At 42.5% G+C, this 26,533-nt stretch overlaps 1 protein-coding gene across 1 annotated transcript; it reads left to right on the plus strand.

The window, feature by feature from the left end:
• Nucleotides 1-3,142: 3,142 nt before the first annotated feature.
• On the plus strand, nt 3,143-26,163 carry GRXCR2 (glutaredoxin and cysteine rich domain containing 2). Its single transcript, XM_027548805.1, has 3 exons — nt 3,143-3,478; nt 11,392-11,613; nt 24,483-26,163. The coding sequence occupies exons 1-3, from the start codon at nt 3,143-3,145 to the stop codon at nt 24,663-24,665; spliced, it is 741 nt and encodes a 246-aa protein (XP_027404606.1). The 3' UTR covers nt 24,666-26,163.
• Nucleotides 26,164-26,533: the final 370 nt, after the last annotated feature.

Genomic DNA, 26,533 nt, shown 5'->3' on the forward strand with positions numbered 1-26,533 from the left:
TATTTATGAATTTATTTTGGCTGTGGTGGGTCTTCGGTGCTACGCGTGCACTTTCTCTGGTTGCGGCGAGCAGGGGCTGCTCTGTGTTGTAGTGAGAGGGCTTCTCTTTGCAGTGGCTTCTCCTTGTGGAGCGTGAGCTCCGGGAGCACGGTCTTCAGCACTGCAGCACTCGGGCTCAGCAGTTGTGGCGCACGGGGTTAGCTGCTCCCCGGCATGTGTGATCTTCTAGGATCAGGGATCGAACCAGTGTCCTGTGCGTTGCAAGGCAGATTCTTAGCCACTGGACCAGCAAGGAAGCCTTCTTTCTTATTTTAGAATCTTGTTTCTCCCTCCCTGCGTGTTGGTATATGTGTGTTTATGTGTGTGTGTTTAATCTATTCCTTGCATTGATTACACAAAGACCTTATAACTGGGAACCCCCACCTTAGCAGAAATGTGGATGTTTTTCTGATAACTTTTTGATTTTACCTCTGCAAAATATGCTTAGCTCCTGTTCCCAAAGTTTTATTTATTTGATTTCTCTCAGCTGGAAGTCATCCTAATTACTGAGTTCTATTAAATATCAGGAAAGTGAAAGTTGCTCAGTTGTTCCGACTCTTGGCGACCCCATGGACTATACAGTCCATGGAATTCTCCAGGCCAGAATACTGGAGTGAGTAGCCATTCCCTTCTCCAAGGGATCTTCCCAACCCAGGGATTGAACCCAGGTCTCCTGCACTCCAGGCAGATTCTTTACCAACTGAACCACAAGGGAAGCCCAGGAACTTCGATAAAAACTAGGGATAGAGGAATGGTCAACACAGCTTGTGACTCTGAGTGTTCACAGTTTGGTGAACTGTGAGGGGGGAACACAGGCATGGTGAGAGAAAACAAGAAGTAGTTAATGGTGGTTGGTCCAAAGGCCCAGGTCTCCTCCCCGGGGCTGATGGGAAGGCTTCCCAGGAGCTGTAACATTTGAGCTGTGACTTGAAGGATGAATGAAAGTTTGACATCCTAATCAGGAAATAGAGTTTGTACTGGATAGGAGACAGAAATCCGTGGTTTTGAGAAATAACTGAGCTGCCAGTATGCCTAGAACACCAATTCCAGGCGGCTCCTGAAAGAGAGACAAGGGTCAGTCTAGAGAGGAAGGCAGGGTTCGGTTTTGAGGAACGTTGTCTGCTGCATGAAGTGTCAGGACTTTTCAGATTTGTGCTTTGGAAGCATCACTCTGGCATCTGTGTGGACGTTGGACTTGTGGATGGTGACGAGGTCACCAGGAGGCTGCCACAGTTCTGAAAACAGAAGTGACAAGGGCTTGACCTTGGGCTGCCTGGGTGGGGGGAAGAAAGTAGTGGTGACAGAATCCATGGGAACGGCTTCAGGGGTGGAAGAGGAGTCCATGTGGGCAACTAAGTCAGTGATGATGTCGTTAGCAAAGACAGAGAGAGGCTCAACCTCCACCATGTCAGCTCTTCAAATCCAACACTTCTTTTAGACCCAATCCAAGGGCCCTTTCTTTACAATCCTTCTTGTATCTGTGTCTCCTGAGGGGCCACTGTCTTCCCAGAATAGTTTTCTGGCAGTCAGCAGTGGACAGTTTGCTCCCTAAGCAGGAGGCTGTTATTTCCTACGTGTTAAGTCTGTTTCCAAAGCTAGGTTGTAGGACTATCATTCTCAAGCCCTATGTCATGTGCTTGTTTGATATTCATCCTAGCAACTTTCTCAGTGTTGGCCATTTACTAGTGCTGTCTGGAGTAGGCAGTGGGGCCCATGCTATGATTGCAAACGAAATTGTAAATAAGCGATAGATATGAAGTGGGATTTCCCTGGTGGCTAAGGTTCCCTCTTACTGCAGGGGACCGAGGTTCGATCCCTGGTCAGGGAACTAGATCCCACATGCTGCTGCTGCTGCTGCTAAGTCGATTCAGTCGTGTCCGACTCTGTGCGACCCCATAGATGGCAGCCCACCAGGCTCCTCCATCCCTGGGATTCTCAAGGCAAGAACACTGGAGTGGGTTGCCATTTCCTTCTCCAATGCATTTAAGTGAAAAGTGAAAGTGAAGTCGCTCAGTCGTGTCCAACTCTTTGCGACCCCATGGACTGCAGCCTGCCAGGCTCCTCCACCCATGGGACTTTCCAGGCAAGAGTACTGGAGTGGGGTGCCATTACCACAGCTAAAGATCCCGTGTGCCACAGTGAAAATTAAAGATCCTGTATGCTGCAACTTTCAGGCATTGGAGAAGGAAATGGCAACCCATTCCAGTGTTCTTGCCTGGAGAATCCCAGGGATGGGGGAGCCTGGTGGGCTGCCATCTGTGGGGTCGCACAGAGTCAGACATGACTGAAGTGACTTAGTTGCAGCATGCTGCAACTAAGACCTGGTGCAGGCTAAATAAATAGTTTAAAAATAAAATAGAAAGTAAAGGTATGTTGGTTAATGCAGGAGTAGAAAGCTCAGAGGGACCTGTGGCTTCCTTGTCTAGGGCTCCATGAGATACAATTTGAAAACTTTTAGCGTGGTGGACTAATCACAGGTTTTGGAGTTACTTAAGAACTGAGTTCGAATCCCCGCTCCATCACTTACTTGCTGGAATAGAGTAAACAAACAAAGAAGCTGCTCTGAGCCTGGCTTTCCCTTCTGTAAAACACATATAACAACACTTTCATTGCAGGTTTATTGTGAGGACAAAGTAAGATAATGCATATAAAATCTCTGGCACCTCTTAAATGCTCACTAGGTCATAATTATCATCACTGCCCTGGTGGCTCAGATGGTAAAGTGTCTTGGTTGGTAAGAATAACAAGACCCTTGCTAACTGATCCTTACTGAAGTGGTTAGTTGTTAGTCTATATAAACCTACTCATGCTCACGTTAAGAAAAGCTGAGGTTGGGGTGAAGTTATGGGTGAGCCTGGGATTCAGGGGGCACCCAGCCTTGTCTTATGCTCCATCCGCTCCATAAACCTGCAATCGCCTGCCTTTGCATGGAGGCCTATCAATATTTAATGTGTGGGTGTCAATTGCTGTAAACCGAGCACACCCCAGCACCAACTTGAATTAATTATATGCAGGAGGAGTGAAAATAAAATGCCTTTTTCTCAGAGCCCCAAGTTTCACTGCTACACCGAAGCCTGGAAACCACAGGGTGAAATTTTTGCTGATGGAGGACCCCGAGAAGAAGCTGACCCAGAAGAGTGACGGCAAACCCCGGAAAGTCCGATTTAAAATCTCTTCCTCCTACAGCGGCCGTGTGTTGAAGCAAGTCTTTGAAGACGGGCAGGAATTAGAGTCACCAAAGGAGGAATACCCTCACAGTTTCCTCCAAGAGTCCCTTGAACCAATGGATGGTGTTTACGGATCTGGGGAAGTCCCGAAGCCCCAGCCGTACTCTCCCAAGCTGACTGCTCAGAGGATCAGCGTGTTTCGAGAGGGTAGTGCCTACACCTTGGCGGGGAGCCAGCATTTCTTCAATGATTACAAGGCCAATGACCATAAGGTTGGTATTGCCCCTGGTGTGTAAGCTGTAAGGACTAAAATGTGGTTAGAGAAACACCTAAATGTTTCAGATTGTATCTTGCTTGTACTTGGGTACCAACCAGAGCTTTTGTTGTTGTTTAGCCACTTAGTCATATCTGACTCTTTTTCGACTTCATGGACTGTAGCCCACCATGCTCCTCTGTCCATGGGATTCTCCAGGCAAGAATACTGGATTGGGTAGCCATAACCTCCTCCAGGGGATCTTCCTGACAAAGGGATGGAACACACATCTTCTGTACATTTCCTGCACTGCAGGCAGATTCTTTACTGCTGAGCCACCGGGGAAGCCCAATCAGCTATAGGTACACACCAAATGCAAAGCTGCCATCAGAATATTTCTGGGACAAAAATAACATTCTTGTTGACTACTTGTTGGAAAGTGCAAAAAGCGTAGCTGGTATTCAAATTCCATCCAGGTTAACAAATTGTAATTGGGTGTTCAGCTGGGATGTCTTGGTGAGTAAATGAAATAGAGATACAGCGGTTTTCAGGTTGCCAGACTGCCGTTTTAGAAAATTATGCTGCAATGGGTTGTTCTTTTTCCTGGAAGAGCTAAGCGTTTGAAGGTGCTTACTTTACTCCAGCCGATTATTTAATTTATGGTTTATCCATATCTTGCTTTGTTTCTTACCTCCCTCCTGCTGCCTGCTTTTTAAAAATGCTTGTTTATTTCTTTTGCCTTTCCATTGCTTGTTAGCAGGAATCCTGGGTGGGTGGAACCCTGGGAAGAAATGGAAAAAGCAGATCAGCTAGAGGAAATGTTACATATGGAAGACGTTTGAGCTAATAGTTAGATAAAAACATGTATTTTATCTGTGAATTTCAGTTATTTTCTTCAGTACCAAAGATCATCAAAAGCCCATACATGATTTTCTTTGAAGCTAGAAGAGTCTGGAACTTATTCACTGATTTCCACAAACTAACAGGATGTGTGCATGTGTTCTCTGCTGCAGGAGGACCATGAATGCCTTGAAAAAAAAAAAGCTTAAGTGCAATTATATAATGTACCATGTTATTAATGAATAGCACACCAGGATATGTTTTCATCTTTAAAGTGTAAAATTCAGGTCATTACTCTCTAATCATTTATATTGTTCTTTTCCTAAGGAAACAGGTTACATAGCGATAGCAGACAAATGTACTGGCCTTGTTGGCATTAGTATAAGTTTAATTATGAGCATGTCCACATTTATTGAACATAATACCAGGTTTCTTTTTGATATTCAAGGGGGCTGGAATGAAAAATTCCTTTTGTTAGTGGAGTGACTTCTGCATTAAAGGCTGCTGCTGCTGCTAAGTTGCTTCAGTCATGTCGACTCTGTGCAACCCCACAGACGGCAGCCCACCAGGCTCCCCCATCCCTGGGATTCTCCAGGCAAGAACACTGGAGTGGGCTGCCATTTCTTTCTCCAATGCATGAAAGTGAAAAGTGAAAGTGAAGTCGCTCAGTTGTGTCTGACTCTTAGCGACCCCATGGACTGCAGCCCACCAGGCTCCTCCATCCATGCGATGTTCTAGGCAAGAGTACTGGAGTGGGGTGCCATTGCCTTCTCTGCATTAAGGCACTTCTGCATTAAAATTGCATTCTACCTCATTGGGTCTTCTCCACAACCTTGAGGAGAAAGATTGTGAAAAATGTAGAGTCGTTTCCATTTTACAAATGAGGAAAATTGAGTTCCAGGTTGTAAGAGACTCATTAGGTACAGAGTTGGAATAAAAATTTAGGTCTTCTAATTCTGTATATTCTTGGGCCTATGGAATGTTCTTTTTAAGAGAATAAGACCATTAATAATAGTGATGATAATGATTATAATAGTAACCATTTTTTCAAGTGATTATTATGTCCTGGGTACTTGGTTATATCTTGTACTTACAGTACCTCTTTTAATCATATCTCATTTGTAGTTTTAGAATTTATAAAGTCATAGTTTATACAAACTTTGCACAAGTCCGTGGTTTATAGTATTGAACTGTTTGACCTTCATCAGTCATGTGTCACACTTGGCATTTATGTAAAGGTGTGATTAGGCATGGACTTAATAAAACCAGACGCCTCAGTCTTACTGACAGCACTGTACAGTGGTTTTAAACACAGTGCTCTCTAGCCCAGTTTCAGGGTTTGATTTCTGCCTGGTCTGCTTGTCCTTGGTTTCTTTGTGGCATGAACAAATGCCACATCCTGCTGCTAGCCAGTCTCTGGGTGTGAGAGTGGTCAGGTTGGATTTTTGCAGCACTACCCACTGAAATAGGTTGTTAATGTGGTGCTTGGGAAAAATAAGGAAATGAGAGCTGTGAAGTCATGATTTTTCAATAGTGAATCCAACTGTGAAATAACCCTTAGTAAATATTGGCTTTGCAGCAACATTGGGTAGCAGTTAAGCACAGCAATTAAAAAGAAGGGCTCTGAACTTGAACAGATATTTGTATACCAGTGTTCATAGCAGCCCAATTGCCCACAGGTGGAAGCAAATATCAATCAATAGATGAATGCACAAACAAAACATGGTATATACATACAATAGAATATTATTCGGCCTTAAAAGGAAGGACATTTCAATACATGCTATAACACAGATGAATCTTAAGGACACTATGCTAAGTGAAGTAAGCTGGTCACAATAAGATAATTGTATGATTCCACTTGTATGAGGTACTAGCACAGTCAAATTTATAGGACAGAAAGTATAATGGTGCTTGCCATGGGCTAGGGAGGGCAGAAGGTGGAGTTTAATGAGTACAGAGTTTCAGTTTGGAAATGAGAAAAAGTTCTGCACGTGGGTGGTGGAGATGGCTGTACAGCAGTGTAAAAGTGCTGATGCCCCTGGATTGTGCCTTACAAAAGGTTAAAGTGGTAACTTTTATGTACACTTTTAGGTCACTTCTGTCGTGTCCGACTCTGTGCGACCCCGTAGACGGCAGCCCACCAGGCTCCCCCGTCCCTGGGATTCTCCAGGCAAGAATACTGGAGTGGGTTGCCATTTCCTTCTCCAATGCATGAAAGTGAAAAGTGAAAGTGAAGCTGCTCAGTCATGTCGACTCTTAGCGGCCCCATGGACTGCAGCCAACCAGGCTCCTCCGTCCATGGGATTTTCCAGGCAAGAGTACTGGAGTGGGGTGCCATTGATATTTTATCATAATAAAATAATAATCATAAAAAGCAAGGATCTGATGTCAGTTAAACCTGGACTTGATGTCTGTCCAGCCCACTTACTCTGTGAGCTTGGGCAAGCCACTTAACCTTGTGATAATAAAAGTGCATGCTTGCAGAGATTATTGTGATGATTAAAAATATCAAAGACCTGAAAGTACTTAGCACTGTGCCTGGCACACACTGTATCTGCTCAGTACGTGCTACCTACCGTGACAATGACCAGGCTCTTATTAAGGAAATACTGAGGCTTTTAAAATTTAATGTGATGGATAGAGAAAATCTTATAAACAGATATTTTAAGGATTTGAAACTGACTGAAGTATATGTATGTGTGCATGCTTAGTCATGTCTAACTCTGTGATGCCATGGACTCTTGCCCACCAGGCTCCTCTGTCCATGGGATTTTCCAGGCAAGAGTACTGAAATGGGTTGTCATTTCATCCTCCAGGAGATCTTCCTGACCCACGGATCAAACCTACATCTCCTGTGACTCCTGCATTGGCAGGCAATTCTTTACCACTGAGCACTTTACCCTAAGTATAAAGTGAAAGTGAAGTCACTCAATCATGTCCGACTCTTTTCGACCCCATGGACTGTAGCCTACCAGGCTCCTCCCTCCATGGGATTCTCCAGGCAAGAGTACTGGAGTGGGTTGCCATTTCCTTCTCCAGGGGATCTTCCCGACCCAGGGATCGAACCCAGGTCTCCTGCATTCCAGGCAGACACTTTAGCTTTTGAGCCACCAGGGAAGCCCTTACCCTAAGTATACTACTGCTAAGTCACTTCAGTCGTGTCTGACTCTGTGCGACCCCATAGATGGCAGCCCACCAGGCTCCCCCGTCCCTGGGATTCTCCAGGCAAGAACACTGGAGTGGGTTGCCATTTCCTTCTCCGATGCATGAAAAGTGAAAGTGAAATTACTCAGTCGTGCCCGACCCTTAGCAACCCCATGGACTGCAGCCTTCCAGGCTCCTCTGTCCATGGGATTTTCCAGGCAAGAGTACTGGAGTGGGGTGCCATTGCCTAGGGTCATTAAAAAAGATGAAACAAAAGCACTTCCCTGTGAACCAGGGGCTAAGACTCCGTGCTCCCAAAGCAGGGGGCTGGGATTCCATCTCTGGTCATGGAACTAGATTTTGCATGCTGCAACTAAAGATCTTGCATGCCACAATTAAGACCTAGAGCAGCCAAAAAAGGGGGGTGGGGGTGGGGGCGGGGAGGAGGAAGGAAAGAAACATTTATTGAACATGAACTTTCTGTACTGTTATGCAATTTCATCCTCACAATAATTTTGGGAGGAAGAGTTTAACAAATTGGAAAAACAGAAGTTCATGGAGGTTAAATAACTTACAGACTTCACATGGTTGTCAAATAGAATTTGAACTCAGATTTGTCCACCTCCAAAGCACATTGAGTTCCTAGTCCCAACAAGACATGTCTGCATTTAAACACAGAGCAGTGGAAGGTTGCATGCTCCCTGAATGGCAATCCCAGTCCCATTGCTTTTGACATCAGAGTATTTATGAATACTTAATCTTATATAAGTTGACATTCTGGGATTATGGAATAAAACAAAAACGTCCTGGCTCTATGCTGACCCTCTATAATGTAAGTGTTCCTCACAGGCACTGGAGTGTAACTGGATAATGTGAACTTTAGTTACACCTAGATGCAAGGAAGAACTTGGCTGTCATGGTAACGGAAACATAAACACACCTTAAAGGTGATTTGGGATCCTCCATCTTGGGAGTATATTAAAAATAAATTTACTATCCTGGGTGTCTCAGATGTTGTCCAGCTGAGAAACAGGAGGTTGGGCCAGATAAGTGAAATTTGTTTTTTTCATATGTTAAGAATTTTGAAAAACTAGCCTTATGTATGAAAAAAACTTCTGAGTAATTGAACCTCTTCGGCTATTACTAGAAATAGAAATGGAACCTTCCAAAGGTACCACCATCTTTATCTTCTGATGCTCAGAAACTGATAGTCCAGAGTGTGAAACAGGAACCCAGCATGCATCAAACAATAGGAAATGGAAGCTGCCACATGATCCCTTGACGAGAGGGAGAGGATACAGGGCCAGGTAGGAAGCTTGTGGCTTCATTAATAATTATTGAAAACTCTGTGGGTGTTTCAAGGAAGGGGACCTGAAGATTGAAGTCCTGCTCAAGCCGGGTTGTGCCTGAATGCATGAGGGCTAAATAGGAGACTGCTTAATTGTGGCATGTAAACAGATTTGGTTTATATAGTTCTGTAAAAGCAGGGCAAAACATTTCGTGCTGGGGATCGTAGCTATGTAGCGTGATTAATACTAACTGCAGTAAAAACATCATTTGCATAGTATCTTCAGCTTTTGCACACTCTAACGTATTTTTCATTGTGCCCTCACCCTTAGATGTTGATATAATTAGCCTCAGGGATGAGAGTTAAAACATTTAACCACAGGAACATTGAGGTCAGCTCAGAAGTCAGGAGAGTGTTGGGGCAGGGTCCTGATAGCTGGGTTCCTGAGCATTAATATTTACACCGCTGGGTTTGTGGGTGAGAGAGGCTCCCTCAGGAAAGGAGTTTGAGAAACAGAAAGGTGCTCAGGAGTCTCAGGACAGCACCTGATTATCAGCTAGTATGGAAATATTTGTATATTTTAATCACTACTTTATTTGTGATGGTGCCCACCATTTGGCTGTCAGCCCATTTGCATGAAAACACTGAGGTCCTGAGAGACCAAATGGCTCTCCTGTATCTCACAATTGGTGGATGGTGGAATTGGGATACAGTGTTGTTTCCCCTCTAAGCTATCTGTGAAGAAGTATGTGTTCTTAGTTAACTGACGTCTAAACATTTCCTGCCCGGACTCCTCTGCTGCACTGTAAAATTGTCCAAGTTGTTTCTCAGCAAATGATGAAGTAACACCTGATAAATCTATAGACGGGGACATAAGCTATTAATAATGATGCTGAAGGCTTCCCCGGTGGTGCAGGTGATAAAGAATGCACCTTCCAGTGTAGGAGGTGCAAGAGATGCAGTTTCAATCCCTGGGTCGGGAATATACCTTGGAGAGGGAAATGGCAACCCACTCCAGTATTCTTGCCTGGGAAATCCCATGGACAGAGGCACCTCATGGGCCACAGTCCATGGGATTGCAGAGAATTGGACATGACTGAGCATGCACAGACAGTATTTTAATTGACATAAAAATGTTGATCATATATGAATAATGAACACACACAACATATATATGTATAATCTTACTTGGTGGAGGGGGTGTTTGTTTGTGAATAGTATAGTGTAGGTGCTCGGAGAAGGCAATGGCACCCCACTCCAGTACTCTTGCCTGGGAAATCCCATGGACGGAGGAGCCTGGAGGGCTGCAGTCCATGGGGTCGCTGAGGGTCGGACACGACTGAGCAACTTCACTTTCACTTTTCACTTTCATGCATTGGAGAAGGAAATGGCAACCCACTCCAGTGTTCTTGCCTGGAGAATCTCAGGGACGGGGGAGCCTGGTGGGCTGCCCTCTATGGGGTCACACAGAGTCGGACACGACTGAAGGACTTAGCAGCAGTATAGTGTAGGTGCTAAGAATATGGACCTTAGAGTGAGACAGACTTGAGTTTAAATTCCAGCCACAAACCCTGAATAACTGCAACTTTGGAAAGCTCTTAACCTCACTGAGCCTCAGTCTCTTCTTTTGTAAAATGTATAGAAATCGTTGCATCAGTATCATAGGGATGTTAGGGAGGGAAGTGAGGTAATGTTTGTAAAATGCTTAGCATGATGCCTGATGTTCAATAAATGCTATCCACTAATAGTGAATTCAATAAATTGTATCTACTATTATTACTAATAGGACTTCCAGGTGGCTCAGACAGTAAAGAATCTGTCCGCAATGTGGGAGACCCAGTTTCAATCCCTTGTTGGGAAGATCCTCTGGAGAAGGGAATGGCAAGCCACTCCAGTATTCTTGCCTGGAGAATTTTATGGACAGAGGACCCTGGTGGGCTACACTCCATGGGATTGCAAAGAGTCGGACATGACTGAGTGGCTAACACACACATTATTACTTATGCATAAAATTTTGGAGAGAGGTTTATTTATTTAAAAAATTCAATTTATTGATTTCTTACAATCAAATACTGCCAGCTAGCATTACTTCCACTCATGCATCTTTAGAAACAAAAGGATATTTCCTTGGTATTTTCAAGTGATGTATTATGCAGTAAACAAAAAAAGTTAGAACTTAAAATTTATCCCTAATTAATTACATAAACTGGTAAATTGTTTAAGAAGCATAACTAATAATTTGGTTTCTGAGAGATTTATTTTTTAAAAGCATTCCTATATATGCGTACATCTCTCACTCTGCCCAGCCCTGCACCAGCTCCCATGGTATGTAGTAAGAATAGAAGCTCAGGACCTTGTCCTGCAGAGCCCTACATTGTAGTCATGTGATTAGTTCAGCTCTGATTGGTTACCATCAACAGGAAATAAGAAGCTGGCGATCAGACAGTAAAGAATCTGTCCACAGTGTGGGAGACCCAGTTTCAATCCCTTGTTTTCAGACAGAACAGAGAATCCAGGGAATGAATTATAGTTTGGGGTTGTGATGGGACCCCAAATGCTGGATGGATGGTATATATCTTTCCTGGGATGTTGAAGGGATTCTGCAGCCCTGTATTTGGTGACTGGGGCATCACCAAGCTCATTCTTCATGTCTCTAGTCCCCACCTATTATAGATTTTGGAAAGATAATCATCTACACAAATAACCTGAAAATCATTCGAACTCCAATGGACAAGAGAGATTTCATGAGGAAAATGCTCCAAAAGGAAGAGGAGGCTGAGGAAGAGTCTCTGATGAGCAAAGAAGAAATCTGTGCACACCAGAACCACGGTCCTTTGCCAGAGATGGAAGGCACCTTCCCCCATAACCAGTACCCACAGGTGTGTCCCCGCAGTTCACTGCTCTGTGCAGGGCTGGCCCTAGAGCTGTGTCCTCCAAATTGTTTTGATTGTGTACTCTTTAATGTACGGTTTAATATGAATACCTATGATGTCTAAATGTTAATGATATTGAGAAATTTTAACTTTCTTTTATTTTAGTGTTTTATCAGATTTTATTGTTAGCAATAATAGTTACAAGTCCATATTGCAAATACAATTTGAATTATTTTGAATGATTTCTTTAAAGATCTGATTAGGTGTTTATTGTTTTCACTTTGCAGTGTGGCTTAGAGCAGCCTGTTCTAGACATGGAAGAAAAAAATTACCTCTGTCCTTTTCTTATGGGTTTGCTTGTGCTTCTCTTATTGGTTAATGCTCAACCCACAGTTTCCCTGAAGAAATCTAACAAAGCTACTTGTCTTTAGATTTCATGGAGATTTAGTTCAGTTCAGTTGTTGAGTTGTGTCTGACTCTTTGAGACCCCATGGACTGCAGCACACCAGGCTTCCCTGTCCATCACCAACTCCTGGAGTTTGCTCAAACTCACATCCATTGAGTCGGTGACGCCATCCAACCATCTCATCCTCTGTCATCCCCTTCTTCTCCTGCCTTCAGTCCTTCGCAGCATCAGGGTCTTTCCCAAGGAGTCAGTTCTTTGCATCAGGTGACCAAAGTATTGGAGTTTCAGCTTCAGCATCAGTCCTTCCAATGAATATTCAGGACTGATTTCCTTTAGGATTGACTGGTTTGGTCTTCTTGCAGTCCAAGGGACTCTTAAGAGTCTTCTCCAACACCACAGTTCAAAAGCATCAATTCTTCAGTGTTTAGGTTTTTTTATAGTCCAACTCTCACATTCATACATGATTACTAGAAAAACCATAGCTTTGACTAGACGGACCTTTGTTGGCAAAGTAGTGTCTCTGCTTTATAATATGCTGTCTAGGTTGGTCATAGCTTTTCTTCCAAAGAGCAAGTAAGTGTCTTTTAATCTGCAGTGATTTTCGATCCCAAGAAGATAAAATCTCTCACTGTTTCCATTATTTCCCCATCTATTTGCCATGAAGTGATGGGACTGGATGCCATGATCTTAAGTTTTTGAATGTTGAGTTTTAAGCCAACTTTTTTACTCTCCTCTTTCATTTTCATCAAAGGGCTCTTTAGTTCCTCTTCGCTTTCTGCCATAAGAGTGGTGTCACTTGCGAATCTGAGGTTATTGATTCCTGGCAATCTTGATTCCAGCTTGTGCTTCATCCAGCCCAGTGTTTCTCATGATGTACTCTGCATATAAGTTAAATAAGCAGGGTGACAATATATAGCCTTGATGTACTCTTTTCCCAATTTGGAACTGGTTCACTGTCCCATGTCTGGTTCTAACTGTTGCTTCTTGACCTGAATACAAATTTCTCAGGAGGTAGGTTAGGTGGTCTAGTATTCCCATCTCTGGAAGAATTTTCCACAATTTATCGTGATCCACATAGTTAAAGGCTTAGGCGTAGTCAATAAAGCAGAAGCTGATGTTTTTCTGGAACTCTCTTGCTTTTTTGATAATCCAGTGGATGTTGGCAATTTGATTTCTGGTTCTGCTGCCTTTTCTAAATCCAACTTGAACATCTGAAAGTTCACAGTTTATGTACTATTGAAGCCTGCCATGGAGAATTTTGAGCATTACTTTACTAGCATGTGAGATGAGTGCAATTGTGCAGTAGTTTGAACATTCTTTGACATTGCCTTTCTTTGAGATTGGAATGAAAACTGACTTTTTCCAGTCCTGTGGCCACCAATGTGGCCACCGTTTTCCAAATTTGCTGGCATATTGAGTGCAGCACTTTCATAGCATCATCTTTTAGGATTTGAAATAGCTCAACGGAATTCCATAACGTCCACTGGCTTTGTTCATAGTGATGCTTCCTAAGCCCACTTGACTTCGAATTCCAGGATGTCTGGCTCTAGGTGAGTAATCACACTGTCGTGATTATCTGGGTTGTGAAGATCTTTTTTGTACAATTCTTCTGTGTACTCTTGTCACCTCTTCATAATATCTTCTGCTTCTTTTAGGTCCATACCATTTCTGTCCTTTATTGTGCCCATCTTTGCATAAAATGTTCCCTGGTATCTATCAGATCAGATCAGTCACTCAGTCGTGTCCGACTCTTTGCGACCCCATGAATCGCAGCACGCCAGGCCTCCCTGTCCATCACCAACTCCCAGAGTTCACTCAGACTCACATCCATCGAGTCAGTGATGCCATCCAGCCATCTCATCCTCTGTTGTCCCCTTCTCCTCCTGCCCCCAATCCCTCCCAGCATCAGAGTCTTTTCCAATGAGTCAACTCTTCGCATGAGGTGGCCAAAGTACTGGAGTTTCAGCTTCAGCATCATTCCCTCCAAAGAAATCCCAGGGCTGATCTCCTTCAGAATGGACTGGTTGGATCTCCTTGCAGTCCAAGGGACTCTCAAGAGTCTTCTCCAACACCACAGCTCAAAAGTATCAATTCTTCGGCACTCAGCCTTCTTCACAGTCCAACTCTCACATCCATACATGACCACAGGAAAAACCATAGCCTTGACTAGACGAACCTTTGTTGGCAAAGTAATGTCTCTGCTTTTGAATATGCTATCTAGGTTGGTCATAACTTTCCTTCCAAGGAGTAAACGTCTTTTAATTTCATGGCTGCAGTCACCATCTGCAGTGATTTTGGAGCCCAGAAAAATAAAGTCTGACACTGTTTCCACTGTTTCCCCATCTATTTCCCATGAAGTGATGGGACCGGATGCCATGATCTTCGTTTTCTGAATGTTGAGTTTTAGCCAACTTTTTCACTCTCCACTTTCACTTTCATCAAGAGGCTTTTGAGTTCCTCTTCACTTTCTGCCATAAGGGTGGTGTCATCTGCATATCTGAGGTGATTGATATTTCTCCCGGCAATCTTGATTCCAGTTTGTGTTTCTTCCAGTCCAGCGTTTCTCATGATGTACTCTGCATATAAGTTAAATAAACAGGGTGACAATATACAGCCTTGATGAATTCCTTTTCCTATTTGGAACCAGTCTGTTGTTCCATGTCCAGTTCTAACTGTTGCTTCCTGACCTGCATACAAATTTCTCAAGAGGCAGATCAGGTGGTCTGGTATTCCCATCTCTTTCAGAATTTTCCACAGTTTATTGTGATCCACACAGTCAAAGGCTTTGGCATAGTCAATAAAGCAGAAATAGATGTTTTTCTGGAACTCTCTTGCTTTTTCAATGATCCAGTGGATGTTGGCAATTTAATCTCTGGTTCCTCTGCCTTTTCTAAAACCAGCTTGAACATCAGGAAGTTCACAGTTCACATATTGCTGAAGCCTGGCTTGGAGAATTTTGAGCATTACTTTACTAGCATGTGAGATGAGTACAATTGTGCGGTAGTTTGAGCATTCTTTGGCATTGCCTTTCTTTGGGATTGGAATGAAAACTGACCTTTTCCAGTCCTGTGGCCACTGCTGAGTTTTCCAAATTTGCTGGCATATTGAGTGCAGCACTTTCACAGCATCATCTTTCAGGATTTGGAATAGCTCAACTAGAATTCCATCACCTCCACTAGCTTTGTTCGTAGTGATGCTTTCTAAGGCCCACTTGACTTCACATTCCAGGATGTCTGGCTCTAGGTCCGTGATCACACCATCATGATTATCTGGGTCGTGAAGATCTTTTTTGTACAGTTCTTCTGTGTATTCTTGCCATCTCTTCTTAATATCTTCTGCTTCTGTTAGGTCCATACCCTTTCTGTCCTTTATCGAGCTCATCTTTGCATGAAATGTTCCTTTGGTATCTCTGATTTTCTTGAAGAGATCCCTAGTCTTTCCCATTCTGTTGTTTTCCTCTATTTCTTTGCATTGATCACTGAGGAAGGCTTTCTTATCTCTTCTTGCTATTCTTTGGAACTCTGCATTCAGATGTTTATATCTTTCCTTTTCTCCTTTGCTTTTCGCTTCTGTTATTTTCACAGCTATTTGTAAGGCCTCCCCAGACAGCCATTTTGCCTTTTTGCATTTCTTTTCTATGGGAATGGTCTTGATCCCTGTCTCCTGTACAATGTCACGAACCTCATTCCATAGTTCATCAGGCACTCTATCTATCAGATCTAGGCCCTTAAATCTATTTCTCACTTCCACTGTATAATCATAAGGGATTTGATTTAGGTCATACCTGAATGGTCTAGTGGTTTTCCCTACTTTCTTCAATTTAAGTCTGAATTTGGCAATAAGGAGTTCATGTTCCAAGCCACAGTCAGCTCCTGGTCTTGTTTTTGCTGACTGTATAGAGCTTCTCCATCTTTGGCTGCAAAGAATATAATCAATCTGATTTCGGTGTTGACCATCTGGTGATGTCCATGTATAGAGTCTTCTCTTGTGTTGTTGGAAGAGGGTGTTTGTTATGACCAGTGCATTTTCTTGGCAAAACTCTATCAGTCTTTGCCCTGCTTCATCCCGTATTCCAAGGCCAAATTTGCCTGTTACTCCAGGTGTTTCTTGACTTCCTACTTTTGCATTCCAGTCCCCTATAATGAAAAGGACATCTTTTTTGGGTGTTAGTTCTAAAAGGTCTTGTAGGTCTTCATAGAACCGTTCAACTTCAGCTTCTTCAGCGTTACTACTTGGGGCCTAGACTTGGATTACTGTGATATTGAATGGTTTGCCTTGGAAACGAACAGAGATCATTCTGTCGTTTTTGAGATTGCATCCAAGTACTGCATTTTGGACTCTTTTGTTGACCATGATGGTGACTCCATTTCTTCTGAGGGATTCCTGCCAGCAGTAGTAGATATAATGGTCATCTGAGTTAAATTCACCCATTCCAGTCCATTTCAGTTAGGTGATTCCTAGAATGTCGACATTCACTCTTGCCATCTCTTGTTTGACCACTTCCAATTTGCCTTGATTCATGGACCTGACATTCCAGGTTCCTATGCAATATTGCTCTTTACAGCATCGGACCTTGCTTGTATCACCAGTCACATCCACAGCTGGGTATTCTTTTTGCTTTGGCTCCATCCCTTCATTCTTTCTGGAGTTATTTCTCCACTGATCTCCAGTAGCATATTGGGCACCTACTGACCTGGGGAGTTTCTCTTTCAGTATCCCTGGTATCTATAATTTTCTTGAAGACATCTCTAGTCTTTCCCATTCTGTTGTTTTCCTCTATTTCTTTTCATTGATTACTGAAAAAAGTTTTCTTTTCTCTCCTTGCATTTCTTTGGAACTCTGCATTCAAATGGGTATATCTTTCCTTTTCTCCTTTGCCTTTAACTTCTCTTCTTTTCTCAGCTATTTGTAAGGCCTCCTAAGACAACCTTTCTGCCTTTTTGTGTTTCTTTTTTTTAGGGATGATCTTGATCACTGCCTCCTGTACAAAATCACGAACCTCTATCCACAGTTCTTCAGGCACTCTCTCATGGAGATTAGTTTAGTTAAAACTAAGCAATAACGTCTGTAAGTCCACTAGACCAGAAATTCGTGAACCACATGTTGTAACATGCTGAAAGTGAGTGAAAGAGCAGGGTTGTCATTGTTACTTTATGTAAAGTGAAAGAACTCTACATTATGCATGCAACAGGGTCTCTTGGGTGCTACATTTGTTAAGTTAAGCCCAACCTAGTGAGGGTGCTGGTGTCACCTTGTTTATTAAAAATGGATATCACATTTTCTTTTGAAAATATTATTAAAGCTTCTTACATTCTTTTCAAAAAGTAAGATAAATAATAGTTCAAATGTTTTTTTCTCCTCACACCTTTCAAAGGTGTGCACTCCTTAGAAGCCATTGCTTAGACATGCTCAGACGAGCAGGAAGGTGATGACATTCAGGAGTTCACAGTGTGAAGCTGAGAGTGGGAAAAGCAATTTTGGTGAATGTAAGCCAAGACAGTAAAAGCTTAGGAAACAGCAGAAATGAATTTTCCCTCTTTAGAGTCCATCTCTTGGAACTTGAAGCTGAACCTCCCATGACAAAATGGGCCAGGGGCTTCCTCACATTTGAGTGATATCCCCACCCTGGGAGGGTTTAGGGGACAGGAAGGAGAAGGCCATGACCAGACTCCAGTTCTGCTCACAACCATTCCTGTCTCTTTCAGACCTGACCTCGTACTTGATAAGATAAATTTGAAATACAAATCTGATCATGTGACCCCCTTCCTCATCTTTTCCCCCAGCCCAAAACTTTCAGTTGGCCACTCATCACTTGGGATAAAGCTGAAACTCCTCACTAGTTTTAGAAAGCACTGTGGACTTGCCTTCTTCAGCCTCATGACTTAAACAGATCTCTACTCATTCTCTCTGCCTCAGACCCACTGCCCATCTGCTTACCCCTCAGATGCTCTTTGTTCTTTCCTACCAAAGCCTACTTCCTTGTTCCTAGAATATTCTCCGGACTCCCTACCTCCTTGCCCACAGCCCCTTGAGATCTCGGTGCAGGCATTACTTCCTCAGAGAGACTTCTCCTGGCTGCTGTGAGGATAAAAATCCACGAGGATGGACTCCTCAAGTTCCTGTGCTCCCCGCCCCCACATTTGTAATCTTACATTTATTTGTGCGATTGTTTGGTTAATGCTTGCTCTTACTCACTAGGATTTGGTCTTTGTGAGGGCAGGGAGAATGCTTATGTCAGGTGTGACATAGTAGATCCAATGCCAAAAAAGAAAAAAAAAAAATAGAGCCTGGCATCTAATTAGGTGCTCAGTAAATAGTAGGTAAATATTTGTGGAATTTGGAACTAAGGGCCAAATGATAAGAAATAGTTTGCCTTCTCTATAGTACTATTCAGAACCTAGCCTAGCAGAAAGGCAAACAGCTAACCTTTGTGATACTAAGCATCACCATCCCACACCATCCCACTTTGAAACTCATTAATTCTTTCTTTTTCCATACCATATTGTAACTTGTAAGAACATGTATTTTCAGAAGAGGACCAGAAATGCAGGTCACACTGCAGGCCTGAATGAAAAAGCAACAACAGCCCTGCCATGACAATTACCTTTAAATTCCATCTGGAGAGAACTATGTATTTTTTTTTTTTTTTTTTTGGCTCTAGTGCCATAAACTAGGACAGAGATGTGTAGCAAAAAGTTCCCATGAAAGGTTGTACTTCACTTGCCTGTCCTCTAAGCTCTGTTTTAAATTGTTATTTGTTTGCCCCATCTCTCATGCAGTAAATGCCCAGACAACTTTTATTCTAAAATACAGGGTCAGAGAACATCAAGGAGTCCATTCTGACCAAGAGACTCTTTGTTGTATTATATGGAACAGGGAGACAGTAGGGTCTTCTTTGATGAAAGAGCAGGGCCAGGCTAAAAGCCAGGCTAAACTTGAACCTCTGTATTAACTACAAAAGGAAAGGAGAGGAATAATTGAATTGAGCCACAGGGAAAAGTAGAAGAGGAAAAATCTGGCCTTGTAATCAGTGGGCTTGAGACCATAAGTCATCTGGACTTCTTTATGCTTTATGTGATCTTACCTTTGAAACAAAATGATAGTAATAATAGCTACCATTTTAATACAAAAATTTTAAATAATTTTAAAAATTTATTTATTTATTTTTGACTGCTCTGTGTCTTCATTGCTTTGTGTGGGCTTTAGCTGCGACAAGCAGGGGTTACTCTTCATTGCGATGCTCAAACTTCTCACTGCAGTGGCTTCTCCTGTTGCAGAGCACAGGCTCTAGGCACGTAGGCTTCAGTAATTGCCGCTCTCAGGCTCTAGAGTGCAGTCTCAGTACTTACGGCTCACGGGCTCTAAAGCTCAGGCTCCGTAGTTGTGGCACATGGGATTACTTGCTCTGTGCCATGTGGAATATTCCTACACCAGGAATTGAACCTGTGTCCCCTTGCAGTGTTAGGCAGGTTCTTATCCACTGCATCACCAGGGAAGTCCTGCCGTTTTTTGAGGGTTCATGTTAGCCAGGCATCATGCCCGTGCAATAGTCCATTTCATTCTTGTAAGGACTCTGTTTGGTAGTTATTATCTGTAGCCTCATTCTGCTGCTGGGGAAATAAGGGCTCAGAGAAATTAAGTAACTTGCCAGAGGTTACCAGGGTCAGTAGTCAAACTCAGGTCCGTCTGGCCTTAATCACTCTGCTCATCAACCCCCAGATTGGCTCTGATTCCCATCTTAAAGGCTGAGTCTTTGATGAAAGCCCTTTTCTTGGTCATGGAGCTAGTGAGAGATGCTTTGGGTAGGTTTGTGGGTTCTAGACCCTAAACTATGCTGTGCAGCTATGCTCTATGTTCTTTTACTAAATATTTTCTGTGGAGAATTTTTTAAAATATCGAGAATGGTAGACAGATGCTATCATGCATGTCTAGTATAGAGCAGAGGCTGAATAAATACCTGTTGAATTAACTGAATAATTAAAAAGGATATGGAGAAGAAACAGTTGGAAGAAGTGTGGTAACTAGGCTAAGAGTGGAAACTCCAGTGAAACCTCTAGCAATGCATCATATAACCAGTGACATAAGATGAGATTTGACTGAGATTTGTTCTTGTTCCTTATGACTTGCTCACCAAGTCATTTAGTTAATCTTTTACCCTGGCATTCTATCCAAATGAATTTTTGGATTGCATGTATAGCATTATGGTAGGATTTTACTGTATTTTCTTTGACAACATTGACTTATATCATTAAAATCTCACTGAGATCACAGGACTTCTCTGGAAGTCCAGTGGTTAAGATTTGGGGGACATGGGTTTGATCCCTGACCAGGGAACTAAGATCCTGCCTGCTGCTCAGCACAGCCACAAATAAATAATTAATTAAGTCTTAGTGGAATCAAGTTCAAAAGAAAAACAATGGATTTGGGAGGAAAAAAAAGGAGCATGGCAATTTAATTTTGGCGGATATATTTATAAGACCCTGATATATATATAAGGACCCTGATGCTGGGAAAGGTTGAGGGCATGAAGAGAAGGGAGTAACAGAGGGTGAGATGGTTGGATGGTATCACCAACTCAATGGACATGAGTTTGAGCAAACTTCAGGAGATAGTGAAAGACAGAAGAGCCTGGTATAGTGCAGTCCATCGGGTTGCAAAGTGTCAGACATGACTTAGTGACTGAACAGCAACAACAAATATTTATTTTGCATACTTTAATGGAAGAAAACAAATTTCCCCACTGTTAATATATCAGAATATGGCAACAATCAATAAAATATTATAAAGGGTGCTTGAATATCATTTGGGATTTTTGTCAGCTGGATAATCACTTCCATTCCTTACATCTAGAATAAATAAAATAAAACTCAGTATCTTCTTAGGCACTTTGCAGTGCGATGGGGCTATTTTCAGAACTTAGGCCTCCCTTGTCAAAGATGATTTTTATTCTAGGGTTACCAAAGAAAGCTGTGCTAGCTGATTGAGCCACCCAGTGGACTTCAGCTCTCTTGTTAGTTCCTAGAATTTAAGATCAGTAAGAGCTCTCCAGAATTGTTGTTTTGTTTATTTATTTATTTATTTTTTACTGTGCCAGGCTTATGCTGCCTCAGGAAATGATGGAGAAAGGAACTAGCCTGGAGCACTTCCTATCTAGTCAGCAGGAACTTTCAGGGGGATGTGAGACCTCCCAGGCTGGGGGCAATAAAGGAGGGTGGAACTCCTGGTCTGGAAGTGTGAGTGGGTTAGCCTTCCTGGAGGAAGGGCTGCTGAGCTGACTTCTGAGAACAGGCAGGAGTTGGCTGGGTTGAGAGTGGGAATAGGTCCCTCCAGACCAGCTAGAAAGATACCCAAGAATGAGAGCCTGATGAAAGAAGTAACTGAGAATGTACATATAAGAAGATTGGGTTTTAACCTGAAGTTGATCTGGTGGGCAGGTGTTCATACAAGGTTTCTTGGGTGCTTTCTATGTGGCAATTACAGCTGTAAGTAGCTTCATGAGATTGGCATCTATGAGGAGAATATCCCACAAGACCAGAGGCAGAGACTCTGCTGAATTCATGCCAGAATTGATAGGCGTCTGGATTAGGATTGTGATTATGGAAAAGGGGAAATGGGACAGCTTTGAGAGATGTTCAGAAGATGAAATAGACAGGAATTGGTGCTGAATCCACCTGGTATTGATCTGGTATTGCCCCTTATTTCTTAGAAGGCTCATGGTCTGTGCATGGTCATGGCATGCAAATTTCCTTGAGCTGTCTTAAAGGAAGAGCATGACCATAGCCAAGGGACACACTCTGGTGCCCCTAGGAGGAGGGCAGTCAAGGCCTACAGATTTACTGGCAAGTTTTAGAAATGACTGACTTAAATGGAGAACCTATCCTATGTCAGATAATATACTATAGCATTTACGTAGCTTCATTTAATATTCCAGCTACTCAGAGAAGTAAGCAATACCTGCCGAGATCAGAGGTTGTTATTCTCTCACTAAGTCGTGTCCGACTCTTTGTTACCCCATGGTCTGCAGCATGCCAGGCTTCCCTGTCCTTTACTATCTCCTGGAGCTTGCTCAAGCTCAGGTTCATTGAGTCAGTGATACTATCTAACCATCTCGTCCTCTGTCATCCCCTTCTTCTCATGCCCTCAATTTTTCCCAGCATCAGGGTCTTTTCCAATGAGTTGGCTTTTCGCATCAGGTGGTCAAAATATTGGAGCTTCAGCATCAGTCTTTCCAATGAATATTCAGGATTAATTTCCTTTAGGATTGATTGGTTTGATCTCCTTGCTGTCCAAGGGACTCTTAAGAGTCTTCTCCAGGACTACAGTTCAAAAGCATCAGTTCTTTGGCACTCAGCCTTCTTTATGATCCAACTCTCACATTCATACATGACTACTGGAAAAACCATAGTTTTGACTAGATGGACCTTTGTTGGCAAAGTGATATCTCTGCTTTTTTAATATGCTGTCTAGGTTTTTGTCATAGCTTTTCTTCCAAGGAGCAAGTGTCTTTTAATTTCATGGCTGCAGTCACCATCCGCAGTGATTTTGGAGCCCAAGAAAACAAAATATGTCACTGTTTCCATTGCTTCCCCATCTATTTGCCATGAAGTGATGAGACAGGATACCATGATCTTAGTTTTTTGAATGCTGAGTTTCAAGACAGTTTTTTCACTTCCTCTTTCACCCTCATCAAGAGGCTCTTTAGTTCCTCTTCACTTTCTGCCTTTAGAGTGGTATCATCTGCATATCTGAGGTTGTTGGTATTTCTCCTGGCAATCCCAATTCCAGCTTGTGATTCATCCAGCCCAGCATTTTACATGATGTATTCTGTGTATAAATTAAACAAGAAGGGTGACAATATATAGCCTTGGCATATTCCTTTCCCAATTTTGAACCAGTACATTGTTCAATTTCTGGTTCCAACTGTTGCTTCTTGACCTGCATACAGGTTTCTCAGGAGGCAGGTAAGGTTGTATGTATACCATCTCTTCAAGAATTTGTTGTGATTCACACAGTCAAAGGTTTAGTGTAGTCAATGAAGCAGAAGTAGATGGTTTTCTGGAATTCCCTTGCTTTTCTATGATCCAACAGATGTTGGCAATTTGATCTCTGGTTCTTCTGCGTTTTCTAAATCCAGCTTGTACCTCTGGAAGTTTTCAGTTCACACACTGTTGAAGCCTAGCTTGAAGGATTTTGAGCACTACTTTGCTAGCGTGTGAAATGAGTGCCATTGTGTAGTAGTTTGAATATTCTTTGGGACTGCCTTTTTTGGGGATTGGAATGAAAACTGACTTTTCCTAGTTCTATGGCCACTGCTGAGTTTTCTAAATTTGCTGACATGCAGAGTGCAGCACTTTAACAGCATCATCTTTTAGGATTTGAAGTAGCTCAGCTGGAATTCCATCACCTCCACGAGCTTTGTTCATAGTAATGCGTCCTAAGGCTCACTAGACTTTACACTCCAGGATGTCTGGTCTAGGTGAGTGATCACACCATTGTGGTTATCCAGGTCGTTAAGATCTTTTTTGTATAGTTCTGTGTATTCTTGCCACAGATCACAGATGAAGAAACAGATTTAGGGTGGTTAAGGGGAACTGTCTAAGGTGCACAGTTGATGTCAGAGGCAGGCCTCAGCTCCAGGCTGCTGACTTCAGAACAAAGCTCTTTAATCACCGAGCTCTGTCATGGTTCTCAAAGAATAAAGATAAAGTACTGCTGGAATTCAGCTCTAAGCTCCGAAGGGTTGCAACATTCACTCATGCATCCACTCAGGCACACAGAAAAACCTAGAACACCTGCTATTGGGTGACTGCGATGAGGGGTAACATACAGAGTCTACGGAGTACAGATCTCAAGTACCTGACTGTCTAGGAGCCACGCCTGCTTCCTCCTCTTCAAGCTGTGTGCCCACTGGCATACGACTGAGCTTCTCAAGGTCTCTTTTTTCCATCTGTAATATAGGGATGGTACTACTTCCACTATCTCACAGGGGTATTGTGAGGATTAGACGAGTTGTTGATAGAACTCTTAGAACAGCACCCAGGGAATTCCCTGTCTGTCCAGTGGTTAGGACTCTGCACCTTTACTGCTGAGAGCCTGGGTTCGGAACAGTGCTTTGCACCTTCTAGGAGTTCTACAGGTGTCTTCTGTTTGGCAATGAGAAACAGGAAGTCCTTCCCTTACAGACACAGACATAACATGTCAGATAGTGACAAGAGAGATGAAGGTCCAGTTGGGGAGTGCATGGCCTGGTGGCTGGGGCTGCAGTCTTAGAGAGGTCTTCTGGGTTAATCTCTGATAAAGTGCTGTGATTGTTCTGTGCCCCTAGCCAGTTCCCCTCACTGGCATTTATGGGAAGCACTTTCCTTTAACACGGACCCAGCCTTTGCGGGTTCCCAGGGCTGTGTTGACTTGCGTGTGAACGATGGATTGAAACTGCTGCTGTAATGTAACCCTGACCTGTCTCTTGCAGGAAGGGGAGCATCCCGAGGACAACTGTTTCCACTGCCGAGGGTCGGGCAGTGCCACCTGCTCTCTGTGCCACGGCAGCAAGTTCTCGATGCTGGCCAACAGATTTAAGGAGTCCTATCGGGCCCTGCGGTGCCCTGCCTGCAATGAGAATGGCCTGCAGCCTTGCCAGATCTGCAATCAATAGCCTGTGGGCTTTGTAGGTCTACTTTGATGGCTTCTTCCCTGAAGTTATTTCTGATAAACTGCTCCTCCTCCATCTCCTCTTCCCTCTCCCAGCAAGGAAGCCATGGTGGCTGCAGCACTTCCAGCACTGACACAACTCAGTTACTCAATCACATTTTGTGAGGCTGGTAACTTCTCCATGTGGGTCTAAGTGACAGAGGCATTTTTGAATTAGAGTCTGTTTTGAAGCTGTTCTAAAATGATCCTTCTAGAACCATGCACATGTATCTCACTTGACTTAGCTTAGTTTTCTCCTGGCATAAGTGAACAAATAAATGTACAGTTCAGGCCGCAGGTTGAAGTCATTTTCTGGTTGGGAGTTATTTTGCAAAATTATGCCATGAGAGAGGAATTAAAAAAAACAAACGCAGATTTCTTAGGAACTGAATTCCTGAATTTCTCAGGAACTGAAATGCTTATAATGCATTTCAAATTGGTCAAATTGCATTTTTTAATAAAGCAGAAGAGGAAAGGGATGCCCATTGCTGAATGCACTAGCACGTTACTGAAAACAAAATAGGATGTACACGGTTCTTGCTGAAGACAGGCAAGCTGAGGAGGCCTTTTTTTCAAAGTCCTGAGTCTCTCCCTTTGTGATGTGCTTGGGTAATATGCATGTAGGCAACGACCAGTGCTACTTATTAGGACAAGATGAGATAAGATATATCTGTGTGCCTCTGAACTACTGAGGTTATAAGCCAAGTCAAAATCATTAATGATAAATTTGGTGCTTAAGTGTGTGTGTGTGTCTGTGTCTGTCTATGTGTGTGTGTGATATGACTTCTTCCAGCCCCCAAATTATTACCAAATAAATGAATTTATTTTAAGGCTAAGATATAGCCATGATCTCTTCATAAAAGACTATGGATATATTATAGGTATCTATTGGAAATTAAAAAAAAAAAAACTAACCAAGGCTGTTTAGCAATTATGTTTCTACTGTCTATGAATACACATACTAAGAATAATTTTTCCTCTTAAAGTTGGTTGTAAAATAAGAAAAATAGTTTTGTTAATGAACTTTTGTAACTCTAACAGCCCCTCCCTTCCCCCTTGAGAAATTCATTATCTATTGAGGCTCATCGCTTTTCCATGGTAATTATTTTGATTTTCTTAACTATTTCAAGATTTATTTGTTAGTCTCTATATTCAGCTGTTAAGATACTTCAGTAGTGGAGTGCTTTTCAGATAGTATAAATACTTCTTATAAAAATGCTATTTGCATAGACAAAGATGTTTCTATAAACTGTTATACAAAGTCAGGTAAGTCAGTAAAACAAATATTGTATAGTAACACATATATGTGAAATCTAGAAAAATGGTACAAATGAACCTATTTACAAAACAGAAATAGAAACACAGACATAGAGAACAAATGTATGGACCCAGGTGAGGAAAGGAGGGATAGGATAAACGGGGAGATTGGGATTGACATACACACGCTATTGATACTATGTATAAACTAGATAACAAATGAGAATCTACAGCACAGGGAACTCTACTCAGTCCTCTGTGGTGGCCTAAATGGGAAGGAAATCCAAAAAAGGGGATATATATACGTATAGCTGATTCACTTTGCTCTACAGCAGAAACCAATACAACATTGTAAAGTAACTATACTCCAATAAAATTTTAAAAAAGATTACCTCTTGAAAAAAATATTAAAGTATTTTTTGAAAACATGAAAATTGTGCCTGTTCTCTTTTAGCCAAAACAATGGAACTGTTGCTCACCAACTTTCTTTGCTTCTGTACTTAACCATTTCCTGACTGTTTATCTTTTCTTACAGCTATTGGCCCTTCCTGTCTTTCCAGATACCAGAGGAAAGAA

This window comes from Bos indicus x Bos taurus, chromosome 7 (genome assembly GCF_003369695.1).
Source record: "Bos indicus x Bos taurus breed Angus x Brahman F1 hybrid chromosome 7, Bos_hybrid_MaternalHap_v2.0, whole genome shotgun sequence".
Taxonomy (NCBI): Eukaryota; Metazoa; Chordata; class Mammalia; order Artiodactyla; family Bovidae; genus Bos; species Bos indicus x Bos taurus.

Bases quoted from the DNA above. Each gene is read 5' to 3' on its own strand.
- GRXCR2 (XM_027548805.1), top strand. From the start codon at position 3,143: ATGGAGGACCCCGAGAAGAAGCTGACCCAGAAGAGTGACGGCAAACCC. The intron at 3,479-11,391 runs GTTGGTATTGCC...TCATGTCTCTAG, and splicing joins ACAAGGCCAATGACCATAAG to TCCCCACCTATTATAGATTT. The intron at 11,614-24,482 runs GTGTGTCCCCGC...TGTCTCTTGCAG, and splicing joins CCCATAACCAGTACCCACAG to GAAGGGGAGCATCCCGAGGA.